The sequence below is a fragment of the Vipera ursinii genome, assembly GCF_947247035.1.
Source record: "Vipera ursinii genome assembly, chromosome: 5".
Taxonomy (NCBI): Eukaryota; Metazoa; Chordata; class Lepidosauria; order Squamata; family Viperidae; genus Vipera; species Vipera ursinii.
In genome coordinates, this window is record NC_139518.1 from 56,006,317 (window position 1) to 56,023,002 (window position 16,686).

At 37.3% G+C, this 16,686-nt stretch overlaps 1 protein-coding gene across 4 annotated transcripts in view; it reads left to right on the top strand.

Annotated features, from left to right (window-relative positions):
- The window catches only part of SLC18A2 (solute carrier family 18 member A2), a 49,442-nt gene that overhangs the window by 8,131 nt on the left and 24,625 nt on the right, over window positions 1-16,686 (top strand). For all 4 annotated transcript variants that reach the window (XM_083363390.1, XM_083363389.1, XM_083363392.1 and 1 more), the window contains 7 exons: window positions 593-947; window positions 5,140-5,198; window positions 6,401-6,484; window positions 7,080-7,172; window positions 9,350-9,439; window positions 9,943-9,986; window positions 10,065-10,125. In XM_083363390.1, the coding sequence (XP_083219516.1) occupies window positions 593-947; window positions 5,140-5,198; window positions 6,401-6,484; window positions 7,080-7,172; window positions 9,350-9,439; window positions 9,943-9,986; window positions 10,065-10,125 (786 nt within the window). The remainder of the gene's footprint in view (window positions 1-592; window positions 948-5,139; window positions 5,199-6,400; window positions 6,485-7,079; window positions 7,173-9,349; window positions 9,440-9,942; window positions 9,987-10,064; window positions 10,126-16,686) is intronic.

A 16,686-nucleotide genomic window follows, 5' to 3' on the forward strand; every position in this document is an offset into this window, starting at 1 on the left:
GGATTGAATATTGATAAATCCTATCACATTTTTTCATCCAATATAGAAAAGAGTGAGCAGCTACTTGAATTCTAATCATTTTATGAATGAACTTGTGGAAACAAACTAGTCAGATAGCTATGTTTTCAAATTTTTTTAGAACTATCTTATAAACTAAATTGCCTTGATTATGATACAGCTGGTTTTTGTTCTTATTAAAATAATAATGCTGTATAACAATACAAATATGAAATACATTTTCAAGTATCATGCAAATGTTAGAAGATGTTAGGAATTAAATTAAATTGAAATGATGAAACAATTCACTTATAAGATTATGAAGAAAAATGAAAAGCCTAAACACAGGTATCAGAGAGTACAAAATTTGATCAAATTTAACTGCTTCCTTTCGTAGCTTCTCTGTTGAAATAAATTATTTTGATAAAAACCAAACATAATAATTTCTCCATGATGAAAAGTTCTGAAAACTAGCTATTTTTTCATTTATGATTTTTATGAAAGAAAAGGTGCAGCCTTGTGCTTATTTTTGTTATGTTTAATTGTGACATGTGTATATGCCTTTATGTGACAATTATTCTCTTTTTGTTTTCAGTGCCAATAATACCAAGTTATTTGTATAGCATTAGACACCCCAAAAATGTAACAAATGTCCAAACTATTAGACCAGAGACTCCTTCAGTCAACCCGAACAGATTGCAAAGCATCTTTTCTTATTATGACAATTCAACAATAGTTACTGGAAATAATTCTGAAAGAGCAAGGCCAGAAGGTGATTATCAGGCTCAGACAGAGCAAATGGTGATCAATATGACTACGACAACTCCATCAGACTGTCCAAAGAAAGACAAAGAATTGGTGAATGAAAATGTAGAAGTTGGTTTGCTTTTTGCTTCCAAAGCAACTGTCCAATTACTTACTAACCCTTTTATAGGACCTATGACAAACAGGTATGTTTTCTTTTTTCCTTACGTAATAAAATATATTTCAATTGTTCTGTTCACCTGTGTATTTGTTTTTTAGAGAAATAATTGCTTTATTATGTGTGCGTCTTATTTCTTATTTAATTTATTGGTGGCTTTCACTGATACATATTATTAAAATGAATTGCTAATAAACCTGCGCTATATCATCTCTAAATAAGTCAGTTTTCTATTTACCATCTATTTTATTTGAAATAATTTTCAACTTTGTTCCTTCTCTGCTTTTTGACTGGCACCCATAGATAGATGTGTTTGTAGAAGGAGTAAAACTGTTGCAAGCTCTTCAGTAATAATATGGAAGTGGTGAGTGAAAATTATGCACTTACTTCCAGCTAAGCTTTCAAATATATTTTTATTGTAAACATATTTATGTTACTTTTCAAACAACACCCTCCTAAGGTAGCTTGTTGTGCACTTGATGATCAGTGGTTACAATGCAGTACTGCAGGCTAATTCTGCCCATAACCAAGAGTTCAATCTTGAGTCAGTCTTTCATCCTTCTGAAGTCAGTAAAATGAGGAGCCAGATTGTTGGGGGCAATATGCTGATTTTGTAAACCACTCAGAGAGTGCTGTAAAGCACTATGGAGCGGCATATACAGTGCATTCAGAGAGTATTCAGACCGTCTTCACTTTTGTCAATTTTGTTGTGCTGCAGCCTGATTCTACAGTTGTTGAAATTCAGTTTTTTTTCTCATTAATCTATACTCAATACCCAATAATGACAAAATAAAAACAGAATTTTAGAAATGTCTGCAAATTTATTAAAAGGAAAAACTGAAATATCACATTAGCATAAGTATTTAGACCCTTCACTCAGTATTCTGTTGAAGCACCTTTGGCAGGAATTACAGCTTCAAGTCTTTTGGGGTGTGGCATGACAAGTTTTGCACACCTGGATTGGAGGATTTTTTGCCATTCTTCCTTGCAAATCCTCTCAAACTCAGTCAGATTGGATAGCAACTGTCAGTGGGCAGCCATTCTCAGGTCCCTCCAGACATGTTCAGTAGGGTTCAAGTCAGGGCTCTGGTTGGGCCACTCTAGAGTTGTGAGTGTGAAAGTTCATTCTCCGGGTTTGTGGGTTGGTTTCTGGACGTTTTGTTACCAGGCTAAGTAGCATCTTCAGCAGAGTTTAGGGCAGGGGTAGGCAACCTTGGGTCTTTTATGACTCGTGGACTTCAACTCCCATAATTCATGGCTGGTTCAGGAATTCTGGGAGTTGAAGTCCACAAGTCATAAAAGACCCAAGGTTGCCTACCCCTGGTTTAGGAGATGTCAGTGTTAGTGTTCTTCTGTTTATAAAGGCTTCAGGTGTGCATGTATTGAGTGAGGATCTTGTGATGTGTCATGTGATTGGTGAGTGTGAGTCATCAGTGAGTCTTGTGATGGTTCGATTACATCAGGTCAGGGTCATTGGGAAGTGAACTGCTGTGGGAACGGGGGGCTTTTATGGGTTGATTGAGGGCCGGTGCTGTCTTTAGTTGGCCGTGTGGTTGATTCTGAGGGGTTCATAGGCTGGTTGTAGGTCAATGTGTCTCTTGATGGAATTGCTTGTGGAGTGCCAGACTTCAATGAACTCACGAGTGTGGCGAGTAGTAGCATGGCCAATGATTTTTGTGTTACTCCAATTGAACTGGGTACCATTTGTTATCGGGCCCAAAGGATTTGGAATCGTGGCATTTGACTGCCAACCAGTATTTGTGGATCCTGGTTTTTCATTGACGTGTCCTACGTAATTTTCTTGGTTACTGTTAGTTATCTAGTTGTGATATTGCTTTGTTATTTTAAACTTACTGAAAGAATCGAGTAGATTGGTGAGGCAGAGCCCAGCATTTGTGCTTTCTCATAAGACACCGCAGCACATGATGATCTATTTTATGTAATGTAAATCAGTTTTTTTAAGACATTATGATTATTATTTTATTATTAATTATATTTATACAGTATATGTTATATATGATGCCCCACCGTATTGACTACAAGAAATAAAACCAAAGCACATAAAATAGTAAAGTTATATAAAAAGTAATAGCAATTTTATCAGCGAAATTCTCAACTGAAAAGTCTAAAATATTAGGAAATCAAAAGTGCAAGGATAGAATGAACCCTGAGCCTATGCCTTACTGTTATTTAAAATAAAACAAATAAAATAGTTGTTTTAGATCAGGGGTGTCAAACTCAATTTCACTGAGGGCCGCATCAGCATTGCGGTTGCCCTCAGGGGGCCGGGTGTGTATGGCCAGGGTGAGCGTGGTCTACTGGGTGGGCGTGGCTAGAGTGCGTATGGCCTACTGGGTGGACGTGGCTAGAGTGCGTATGGCCTACTGGGTGGACGTGGCTAGAGTGCGAATGGCCTACTGGGTGGACGTGGCCAGCTCTAAATCATTTGAATCAAGGGTGCCCATGGGGGCCTGGGCAGGAGTGGGACAGATCTGAGGGTCTCTGGCAGAAGGAGATGGGACCGGGGCAAGTGCCAAGGCAGTGGGGGCCGTTCCCTCACTGTTTCAAGGCTGGCTTCGTGGGCCACATGAAACCACTTTGCGGGCCGGATCCGGCCCCCGGGCCTTGTGTTTAACATGTCTGTTTTAGATGAAATAGCAGGAGAGCAGGATAAGATTTACACTGCACTTTGAATATTAAAATCTGCCAAGTATTACTGTTGTCTTACTTTAAGAAAGTAGGACTAATTTTTATTCAGAGTAATATAGGAAGCGTGGCTCACATACTGAATGGGCTCACAATATATGGATGGAAGAGTCTAATGTAAACATACAGATCCAGGAATGGTTAGGTCTAATTTATATGTTAGATGCAACTGCATGTTCATTTGAATGTGAGATGCCCTTGAGTTCAGCTCAGCTCCTTTTTAAAAAAGGGGTTTTTTTAATTAGAAGAACAGTTTAAGAAACTCCAGCAACATAAAAAGAAAAAGTATAAAAGGTATAAAAGAGTGAAAAAAGTGAAAGATATCAAAGAAAAAGAAAGAAATCTAAAGGAGCACTTCTGGTTTTCTTTTGGGCAATTATATTGACATCTCTCTCCCCCCACCCCTTCCGAATTACATATCATGGTTTCCTTCTTCCCTTATATAAACCTTTTTAATCAATGAATAGTGAAATCACTAGTTCATCTTTATTCATTTTCAGCAAAAAAAATCATAAAGCGTTTCCAGTCTTTTATAAAAGTAAGTATAGTTCCCTCATTAGTTTAGCTCAACTCCTAGTGGTTGTAGCTATGTAGTTTCCTTAGCAGGTTTACCAGAATGGTTTGCCTTTCCCCCTTTTTAATGGTTCCCAGCAAAACCAACCATGCTCTGATCGGAGCAGATTAAAAAAGGGTGGGGCAATTGTAGTGGAAAAACCATTGTTGCACAAACTTTACGTTTCCTTCTTTTATTTTCATGGGGTGCAAATCATAGTAAGTTGCATTTATATCATCTGGTGCTGAACTGATGTTTTGATGAAGAATTAACAGAGAATGGCCTGGAGCCTTACTTGTTTTAGCATCTCACGCAGAAACATCTCCTGAAACACGAGAGAATACGTGTGTACATCTCTGTACTCCTTCTATTTCTGTATTTCTCTAATGGTACTAATGCATTATTGATACATGGTTCTGTATGCTAAGTTAATAAAATTAATTGTGAGTTTTGATTTATAATCTGTGGAAATCTGTAAAGAGATTTCTGATTATCATTGGGGTCCACGCAGAAGTCATAGGTTTGCATCACAATACTCTCACAAAGGTCAACCACCATCGGCTATAGTATTATGAAGTCTTATTTCAATATAAAAAGTTTTGCACTGTTGCATGCTGTTTTTTCTCACCGAAACCAATTTCTTGAATGTAATTATACATTTGTGATATATAACAGACAGAGTTAATTGAAGGTAAGAACCAGAAATTATTTCACCCTTGTGAAATAAACAAAACTTGCAGTCTGGCAAAAATATGAAATTCTTTTGTACTTTCACTCATTTTACATGAGCAACATGTCTTCAAGATGCTTGCCCCCTCAAAGTTGTTCTCTGACCTTCAAAAAGTCACCTAGCTCTGTTATCAAATATTATTTTCAGTTTCCTAAAAAAAGGAAACAGCTGTTGTAGATACAGAAAACCATATGTAAAAAGTCAAAATTTAGTATTAATTTTCTTTTCCAGGATAGGCTATCAGGTCCCCATGTTTGCTGGCTTCTGCATCATGTTTATTTCAACAATAAGTAAGTGTTGTTTTTCTCCTACATCCCCAAGTATTACAGAAGAGAAGGAGAGATGGGAACAAAATACTGTTTTGAATGGTCAAATCTGGATATCCTTTGGTTCTAAGAATATATAAAGCTTTCACTAGAGGTTAAAACATCAATGAAGACAAGCAAAACATTGGTTAAAACATCAATGAAGACAAGACTTCTTTCCATAGATTGTAACTGTGCCATAATAATGTAGTGTTAATATAACCATAGGGACGCGGTGGCTCAGTGGGTTAAGACGCTGAGCTTGTCGATCAGAATGTCGGCAGTTTGGCGGATCGAATCCCGAGTGCCGCGTAACAGAGTGAGCGCCTGTTACTCGTCCCAGCTTCTGTCAACCTAGCAGTTCGAAAGCACGTAAAAATGCAAGTAGAAAAATAGGGACCACTACGGTGGGAAGGTAACAGCATTCCGTGCGCCTTTGGCATGCCAGCCACATGACCACATGACCACGGAGACGTCCTCGGACAAGCGCTGGCTCTTCAGCTTTGAAACGGAGATGAGCACCGGCCCCTAGTCAGAAGCGACTAGCACGCATGTGCGGGGGAACCTTTACCTTTTAATATAGCCATTCCCTTTGCCACTGTTGTTTAGGACATGCTTTGAGCTGAAATGTTTTCTTATGCAGTCCGTACCATTGAACCAGAAGGGAGAGCATGTGTAGAAAAATAAGGCACTTTAATCTTGCCTTTTCTTACTTGCCAGATGAAAAGCAGCCATAGCCCAATGGAAAGAGGAATGCCCTTGAATGTCTCTCATTCATTGGAGTGGTTTCTTCAATTGAATTGTTCTATTTATTATACAGCAATGCGTATTCCCCACAGAGGCTTGGAAATTGCTTGTCCATCTTCAGGGAAAAATCCTCCTAAACCAGTTAAATTGTATCTTGGCTATGGGAAGGTTTTGTGAAATATTGGAACAAATATTGCTTTGATAAGAAGCTTTCTACATTTGTTACTTTTATATTGTGTCACCAAGAGGCTAAACATTTTAGCAATAATAACTAAATGAAATAAAAGAAAATAATGCAGTTAGCATTGAAATTCACATGATAGTTACAGAAAACTAGATTAAATGAATGTTAATCACAGAGTATATAAAAAGCTTTAACCTTTAAATTTAGATAGGGTGAATCCTTTTTTTAATGCTTTCTTCTGCTTCCCCCACCCCAGTGTTTGCCTTTTCAGAAAGCTATAAATTACTTGTGATTGCAAGAGCTCTCCAAGGTGTGGGTTCATCTTGTTCTTCTGTAGCTGGTAGGTTTCTAACATGTACATCAGCGTAGAGGCTATTGCTGTTTATTCTTTTCTTTACAAAGGACGTGATCAAATTGCAAACCATTTTATTGTTATTATTTTTATACAATTAAGATGAGGTTTCTAATTATAGACAGCGCTGAATTTCTTAAGAATGGGTGTGATGTTTTCTTCTGCCATTAAAAACTTTAAAATCATTTTTCAGATTGGGTTAGCTTTGATACGTACTATGTCATTTAGAGCGTGTTGCAGACATTCTAGATTTCTAGATGGAATTCTTCACATTTTTGAGAATTCCAGATTATATCCATTTTCCTTTCCTGCATACCACTTTCTGGTAAAGGGTTGCAAAGAAAAGAGCAAGTTAAAAAAAGGGCATCTTTTTTCCTTTATTAACGGCCCCATTGCCTTAAATAGGCTACAGTTGGAGAGACTTCTCACCCCTCCCTCCCTGATCTTAAGAGATTTTCCAAAGGACAGTTTATTGGATGTGTGAAGATAAATGTTTCACAGGTGATTGTTCATATCTTAGTGTAATTTCCTGTCTGCCGAAGACAAGTCTAGTGGTTTTTATTTCTCTTTTCTTTTTATGCAGGGATGGGTATGCTAGCCAGTGTCTATACCGATGATGAAGAAAGAGGCAATGCAATGGGGACTGCCTTGGGAGGCTTGGCCTTGGGGGTATTAGGTCGGTATGGCAATATTCCCTGGATCAGAATACAGGTAGTCCTCGGGTTACGACCGCAATCCAGCCCAAAATTTTTGTTGCTAAGTGAAACATTTGTTAAGTGAGTTTGCTGCATTTTACGACTTTTCTTGCCACAGTTGTTAAGTGAGTCATTTATTAAATTAGTAACATGGCACGTTAAGTGAATCTGGACTGCCCATTGACTTTGTTTGTCAGAAGGTCACAAAAGGGGATCACATGACCCCGGGACACGGCAACCATCACAAATATGAACCACTTGCCCAGTATCTGAATTTTGATCATGTAACCATGGGGATGCGACAGTGCTTGCAAGTGTGAAAAGTGGTCATAGCTCACTTTTTCAGTGCCATTCTAACTTTGAATGGTCACTAAATGAACTGTTGTTCATGAACCGTATGCAATTTTAGAAATTTTATATGCCATATTTTTTTTCAGTCAACGCTGCTACTTTATAGCCAGTCCTTCTTACTCCCAACTAAATGCATATTTAATTAGTCCCTCAGGCTGTGAATTTTTTCACAGCTACGTTACATTCACTGCCACTGAACTTATAAATACTAACCTCTGAATAAAGGAATAGGCTATTAGATTAATTATTTGACTCAGAATTATTTTGTTGGCTTGTCAAAGAATTTAGTTGTACATACTGTATATACACGGAGAGAAGATAAACCCATACATAATACTATGAAGAAAATTTTGACTCCTGGCGACTGCCTGGACAAGTCCCTGTTTCTTGGAACATTTTCAGAAATGGTTTGCCATTGCCTTTTTCTCAGGCAGAGAGGAAGTGACAGGCCCAAAGTCGCCTAACTAATTTTGTGCCTAAGGTGGGACTAGAACTCACAGTTTCCCAGTTTATAGCCTGGGGCCTTAATAATTATACCAAAGTGACTCTGAGTTGCCAATATACTGAATACGGTATATAATTGTGTCTGCCTTCCATTTTCTAGTTTTAGATACTTAACAACTAGCAAAGCAATCGTTGCCTAGACATACTTGAATTTTTATCATCTACTGCTATATTTGATATATAATTGAAAAATATATGGAGTATGGGCATACTGCACACTCAATAAGGCAAGCATTTCTGGGAACAGCTACTCTATGTCCCAAATGATCCAGTAGAATGATCTTTTTTTTAATTCCTTTCAATCAATTGAATGTTGAAAATAAATTACGGATTAAGAACTGCCCGATGGCAGGATAATTATTTAAAAATAGAATGGAATGGACCAAATTGGGTGTTGGGGTAGAAGAAAAATCAAGTTTGAAAATGGGCCATATTGGGCTGATGGCTGTGGGGGGGGGGAAATCAAGAACATTCCCCTTTGAATTGCTGTATGAGAGCTAGGTTGGGCAGTGGCTCTGAATGCATCCATCCTTCCCCTAGTCCAGGGGTAGGCAACCTTGGCTCTTTTATGACTCGTGGACTTCAACTCCCAGAATTTCTGAGCCATGGCTGGCTCAGGAATTCTGGAAGTTGAAGTCCACGAGTCATAAAAGAGCCAAGGTTGCCTACCTCTGCATTCTCTGGGGGCGCGCCTGCCCTCTGGAATCAGCTTCCTGTTGAGGTCCGGATGGCTCCCGACCTTCGCTCTTTTCACTCTTTTCGCCGCGACCTGAAGACTTGGCTATTTGAACTTGCCGGCCTGGACTGAGGGACTGGGATTTTAGATCTTAAATTTTAAAATTTTTAAATTTTAGAATGTGTTTTATTGTTTAGGGCTATTTGGTTTAATTTCATTTTAATTTTTGTATATTATGTGTTGTTCACAGTGTTTTAATTGCCCTGTACACTGCCCCGAGTCCCTTGGGAGAGGGGCGGTATATAAATCCAAACAAACAAACAAACAAACAAACAAACAAACAAATAAATAAATAAATAAATAAAATATTCTGTCTTCACATGACCCAGAGAACAGCCATTTTAAGCTGCTGGAAAGAATCCCCAATGCCATGGCCTTGTGTGCTTTCTCTGCCTCGTTCTAGATTAAACTTTTCCCATTAAAAATGAGCCTTTAACCTAAATGGCAGACACAATATTTATCTACTTATAGAATTGCCCTTCATCATTGTTGATATTTGGCCAAATATTTTACTAGAATCTAAATATTTACGAAGAAATGTGACTTTGGTGTGTTTTTTTTTCATAGTGGGTCCACCTTTTGGAAGTGTAATGTATGAATTTGTTGGGAAGGCAGCCCCATTCCTGGTGTTAGCAGCATTGGCCCTTTTTGATGGAGGTAAGTCAAAAAACAGGTCGTCCTCAACCTACAACCACAATTGAGCTCCAAATTTATGTCGCTAAGTGAGACATTTTTTTAAAGTGACTTTTGTCCCATTTCATGAATTTTCTTGCCACAGTGAATCATCATTAAGGAAATCATCATAATTGTTAAGGAAATCATCATAATTGTTAAGTTAGCAAACCAGTTGTTCAATGAATCTGGCCTTGACTTTGCTTGTCAGAGGGTCGCAAAACATGATCACATGACCCCGGGACCTCTGTGACTGTCACAAATATGAGCCAGTTGCCAGGCGTCTGAATTTTGATGGCATGATCTTAGGGATGTTGCAATGGTTGTGTGAAAAATGGTCATAAATCACTTCTTTCAGAGTGCCATTGTAGCTTTGAATGGCCACTAAATGAGCTGTTGCAAGTCTAGGACTTATGGTTTCATTTATAGTGTTATCGTTTAATTACAAACTAAAGAGTAAAAAGCTCCTTTTTTGTTTGTGTTTGCAGCAATACAATTGCTAGTTTTACAGCCATCTAAGATACAGCCAGAAGTAAGTACTTTGAATAACTTTTTAAAAGAATGCGTATTTCACCCGTTTTATAAAACACTTTTGTTATTATTTTAACAGAGTCAAAAAGGAGCATCATTACTGACCCTCTTGAGAGACCCATACATTCTTATTGCTGCAGGTATTTTTGAATTTTTACATAGTTGCGTTTTTAAAGTATATGGCTGTTTTCTGAATTTGAGAGGTCATTTGAAAAATGAAATAAAAAAAATATTTCACCATTCAAAACCAGATACTCTCTCCTATTACCTTCACTGCTATTCCTTCTTTTCTTCCTCCTTCTCCTCCTCCTCCTCCCTCTTCCTCCTTCTCCCCCACGGATAAGTTCTGTGTTGCAGCTAATCACTATTTTTACTTTTGAAGAAAGTTTATTTCAGAGTTAGTGCTATTTTATTTACTTTTTTTATTTATTTAATCCCATTTATTTCCCGCCCTTCTCCGAAGACTCAGGGCGGCTTACAATCTAAGCACAAATCAATGTGCTTAGCAATATTTCCAGCCCTTTTTTTAAAAAAAAGTAAAATTATCTTTGGTAAACTCAGGTGGAATTGAGTTCAGGACATTTGGTGAGTGGCAAGAGAATTATTCATGCTAATTAGGAATCACAAAGAAAATCCTACATCCCAGGTAGCAAAATTTATGCAACAAAGCTTTATAGAACCATTCATGAACTTCTCTATATGGTTGTCAGATTTAGTATAGCATTATTTTTTCTCTGGTGTTTCTTAAAGAGTTCCTTAATGAGAAGTTTAGTGATATTGTATTTCCTACTACCCTGGTTTCTGATTTTTCTCTCTGACAACAGCAAGCACTAGTTATATTCTTTTTGCGTTTCCAATTTTTAAACCCTCCTCTGCCCCAGATTTATACTATTTTTAGGTCTCTTCAGTTAGATAACCCCAGAACCCATTATTTCTTCACAATTATCCTTTTTGTTCTATGCTTTTTGTTTTCATGTTGTTGTTGTTGCTGTTGTGCAGTTTTCTTCAGGGTGACCTGAAGAAGTGATTGGTCACTTGTCCCAATTATCTGCCCTTAGCTTTTTTTTTCTGGAGATTTTGTGCAGCTGTACACGTGTACATTTTAAGTGGAGTGAATGAGAATAACAACATTACCTTGTTGCACAGAATTTGTATCTAAATTGCTAGGCCCCTTGAGCAATAGGACATACAAAACCATTATACCACTTACTAAATAATTAGGAAACTACAGCCATGATAGCAATACACAATTATGTCCTTTCAAAGTATACTAAACTGAATTTTTTATATCGTTGTGTTTGTCAAATACTACTGAAAAGTTTTTGAATTAATTCTTCTGAGTGTTGATTTACATGCAGCTGGCCTCTTCCCAAGAGCTTTTTGGTGTTAGAAAAACTAGGCTGGAAAATTTTAACTAGACATACTTAAATATCATTTAAATTAAAGGAACATGATTCTTTTGGAAGAAATATTCATTAATTTTAATTGTAACCTACAGTTTTCTTATTTTCCCCTTGTATTAAACTTAAAAATATACATTCTTTATCATATTTCTTGTGTGGAATTCTATTAGATATGCACTACTGGAGTGGGTTAAACCTCTGGTTGAATAAATGAACTGATGTCTACTATCCTCAGTAATAATTCATAGCTCTTCCAAGAGCATTCCAGTGATTTCCTTTGATTTTGTTTATATTTTCTACTGCCTTCCCTTTTTGTTTCCTACAACCTTGTCACACAAATACTAGCTTCATCTACACAACTAAAGTATGTGAGTTTCTGTTTGCTGAACATTAGCTTGAAGAAGCAATCCAACCTTATTTGTCAGAACCAATTAACTGAAACATACCCATGGACAGGCATAAAAGCCTTAAATGATTATATACAAATGCTCAAAGCTTGGGAACAAACAGGGTGAACTAGAAGCAATAGTACACAAGGGAGAGTATGACATAGTTGGTATTACAGAAACCTGGTGGGACAAAACCCATGAATGGAATGGACTGATGGATGGATATAAATTGTTCAAAAGAAACAGGTCTACAAAAAGAGGAGGAGTTGCACTATATGTAAGACAACACTACATATCTATAGAAACACACATGATCAAAGATAAAATCTCTCCAGAATGCATATGGGTCAATATAAAAGAGAAAAAAAGTGACATTACCATAGGTGTATATTACAGGCCACCCAACCAGTCAGAAGAAATAGATGAACTCTTTGCCAACCAGTTAACAAATGTATGTAGGAAGCATGCCACAATAGTAATGGGAGACTTCAACTATCCAAATATCAACTGGGAGACAAACTTTGCAGCGAGCAGGAGATCAAACAGATTCCTAACCAACCTAGCTGACAACTTCGTCATCCAAAAGGTGGAGGAGGGAACTTGATGTAAAGCTATACTGGACTTAATTCTAACTGATAGAGAAGTAGTGATTAAGGGAGTTGAAGTTGTCGGAACCTTGGGCGAAAGTAACCACATCATACTGGAACTTAATATAATGCAAACACTAGCAACAGAAAACAATCCAACCAGTGTCTTGAACTTCAAAAGAGCTGACTTTAACAAACTCGGAGAGAACCTAGGAAAGATCCCATGGATGAAAATCCTAAAGGAGAAAACAACTCAAGAAGTGTGGAAAACTCTGAAAAATGCGATCATAAAAGCCCAGACCAGCACAATATGACTGAAAAATAAAAACAAGAGATTCAAGAAGAAACCAGCATGGCTGCTCAAAGATCTCTCTGACAAACTGAAAGACAAAAAGGACAAATACAAAAATGGAAAGAGAGGCACATAACTAAGGCTGATTATCAGCAGACAGCCAGAACATGTAAAGATAAAGTCAGGAAAGCAAAGGCTCAGAACGAATAAAGACTTGCAACAAAAATCATGGATAATAAAAAAAAGTTTCTTCCAACATATTAACGAAAAGAAAAAGGTCAAGGAAACTGTAGGTCCACTAAAGACAGATGGCAAGGAAATAACAGACAACAGGGAGAAAGCAGAGCTGCTTAACTCATACTCTACATCAGTCTTCACACAAAAAAAACCATAGCCCAACAAATTAAAAAAAACCACTGCAAAAGACAAATTCGAAACAAAAATTAAAATAAGCAAGAAAATGGTAAGAGAACACCTATCCGACCTTGATGAATATAAATCACCGGGGCCTGACAGATTACATCCCAGAGTTCTGAAGGAGCTGGCAGATGTTATCTCAGTACCTTTGCACCATATCTTTTAAAAATCCTGGAGCACAAGGGAAGTACCTGAGGATTGGAAAAGGGCTGATGTGGTTCCCATCTTCAAGAAAGGCAAAAAAACAGACCCAGGAAACTACAGACCAATCAGTTTAACATCAATACCTGGGAAGATCCTAGAAAAGATAATCAAAAAACAGATCTGCAAACAACTAGAAGCAAACAAAGTTATAACTAATAGCCAGCATGAGTTTGTTAAAAGCATATCATGTCAAACGATCTTATTTCATTCTTTGACAAAGTGACTAAACTAATAGATCAGCAAAATACTGTGGACGTAGTACAGTATACTTAGACTTCAGTATCTAGTTCAGTGGTCTACTTGATAAAGTAGATCACAACCTACTGCTTGGTAAGCTAGAAAAAGTGGAATAGACAACATTACCACCAGATTTATCTGTAGCTGGCTGGCAAACGGTACTCAAAGAGTAGTCCTCAACGGCACTACATTCACATGGAGAGAAGTAAGCAGTGGGGTACCACAAGGTTCTGTCCTAGGCCCAGTACTCTTCAATATTTTCATCAAGGACTTAGATGAGGGAATTGAGGGGGAACTCATTAAATTTGCAGATGACACCAAACTGGCAGGAGTAGCCAACACCCCCAAAAACAAACTCAGGATCAAAAAAGATCTTGACAAACTTGAACAATGGGCCCTATCCAACAAAATGAGTTTCAGTGTGGAGAAAAGCAAAGTTTTACATTTAAGTATAAAAAAATCAAAGTTACAAGTACAGAATGGGCAAGACCTGGCTTAAAAACAGTAACTGTAAGAGGGACCTTGGAGTCCTAGTGGATGATCACTTAACTATGAGCCAGCAGTGTGCAGCAGCCGCCAAAAAAGCTAATACAATCCTGGATTGTATAAACAGAGGCATAGAATCAAGATCACGCAAGGCATTGGTACCACTTTATAAAACTCTAGTAAGACCACACCTAGAATACTGCAGCCAATTTTGGTCACCATATCATAAAAAAGATGTTGAGAGTTTGGAAAAAATTCAGAGAAGAGCAACTAAGATGATCCAAGGCCTGGAAACTAAAACACATGAAGAAGGGCTGCAGGGTTTGGCTACTAGTCTAAAGAAAAGAAGAAATAGGGGAGACATGATATCAGTATTCCAGCATTTGAGGGGCTGCCACCAAGAAGATGGGATCAAGTTATTCACCAAAGCACCAGAGTGCAGGACAAGAAACAATGGTTGGAAACTGATCAGAGAGTGAACCAACCTGGAACTAAGGAAAAACTTCCTGACAGTGAGAACAATTAACCAGTGGAATAGCTTGCCCCCAGAATCATGGGCACTCCATCACTGAAGATTTTTAAAAAGAGGCTAGGCACTTGTCTGAGATGGTATAGGTTTTCCTGCTTGAGCACTGGGCTGGATTAGAAGACCTCCAAGGTACCTACCAGCTCTTTTCTATTCTATTCTTTTGTGTGGAAATCCCTGGGGGAGGAATTATATTGCATGGTAATAATTACTCTAGGAGTTATTTTAAATAATAATTAGGTGTAAAAATATGAATGCCAAGTTGCAATGCCAAGTTGTAAATCATTGAAGCGTGAGGGCAAAACACCAGTGCCCCAATTCTCTCTTCCTGGTATTTTGTTCCCTTTTTAAAGCTTTCTAATTTGATTATGTGTGAAGCATTTTGATTCAAAATTGATTGGTAAATCAAGCAAACCTCAGCCTGTGGATCGTTTTTGGGTTTACTTGGCAAATTATATTCCTCTTAAACCATATGTATTCTAAGGAAAGCTAAATTCTCTTTCTCCTTTTCTGTGGGAAGAAATGAGGTGTTTGAGACTATAATGAAACCAACTATTTTCCCAAGTGGATTTATGTTTGTATGTTAATCATAAAGTTTAATTTTCAATTTTAGTCTAATTTAGACTGGGCTGTAGTGTTATTTTCTCTTGAATAGCCTTATCTTTATAGAAAAAAACAACACAATGTGAGAGATCTGGATATCTCAGATAGATGCATGAGGGCATATTCAGACATAACAAAATATTATGAAATGAAAATTATTCAGGTATGTACTCGGGGTAAAATGTATTACCTCAGTGAACTAGAAAGCTTAATCCTATTGGCTATTTATCAAGTTGCTTATAGTCATTCTACATTAGTGAATATGTCTCATTAAGACATTCTACATTAGTGAATATGTCTCATTAAGATTGGGATGTGTGTATAGCTGTGTTCAGTGCTTTTTTTGTAAAAGAAAAAGGTGCCAGAACTCACACATGTCATACAACCCACCTTGCCTACGCTACAAGGTACCATCCAAAAAAGGTGCCGGAACTCCGTTCTGAGCGTTCTATGAGAAAAAAAGCCCTGGCTGTGTTTATGTCAAATACTTTTCCTTAGAACTGATTCTCAGTTAATGCTCTTGTTATGGAGTAAATGATTCAACATTAGCTTCCAACATTTAATACTAATATTGTTTATGTTGATCTCTATAAGTTATAAAAGCAAATATTAGCTAAGGTTTGGAATACAAGTATTAAAAAAGGAGAAAAAAGAGGACTCTTAAATGTGGAAATGGTCACTGACCATCCTTGCCTTATGGCAGGGGTCTTCAAACCTGGCCCTTTTATGACTTGTGGACTTCAACTCCCAGAATTCCTCAGCTGGCATTGCCAGCTGAGGAATTCTGGGAGTTGAAGTCCACAAGTTATAAAAGGGCCAGGTTTGAAGACTCCTGCCTTATGGTATAACATGGTGCCAGAGTACTTGTCATCCACATCATTTTACATTAACAATGTTTTAAGCAAATTTATAAAAATAAAAAATATTACAATATTTTAAAATCTTGAGAAAATTTTGCAGTCTCACAGGACAGAGCTGTTGTTTTTCTGCAAGAAGACATCAGAACTTTAAAAAAGCAAAGTTTTTTCCCCAAGTTCTGATATCTTAGGTACAACATCATCATCTTTACAAGAAACGAATTGGATTCTTGTTCCTTGCCCTTAGGCACATGGGTGAGAGCACATCAAGGTTTAAGATACACTAAATAGACAGCCTAATACAATTTGGCATATTTGAACAAAGAATGACAGCAGTGGTCATTTTATTGCTGAACTGTGTGATAAGAGAGCCTTTTCTTGGGCAAAAGCTATGATATACTAAATGAAGTGTAAAGGTTTAAAAGGCATCACGACCTGAGTTTTCAGTTAAGTTTTTATTGTTATCAAAATGCTATAAACTGTTTTAAAACTCATCCCATGAGTGGTATAAGACCAAGTTACAGAATATGAAGATTTTCATGTAAAAAACTTTATTGCTCCATAATGTGCTGTAAGAGAAAGTCTATCAGAAATAGCAGCACACTTGCTATATTTGAATCTACTTGTAGGGAATGTGGCTACTGTTTTATTTTGGGGTAAATAATCAACAAGACTTTATTTCCTTGTTTTCCTTCTTGTG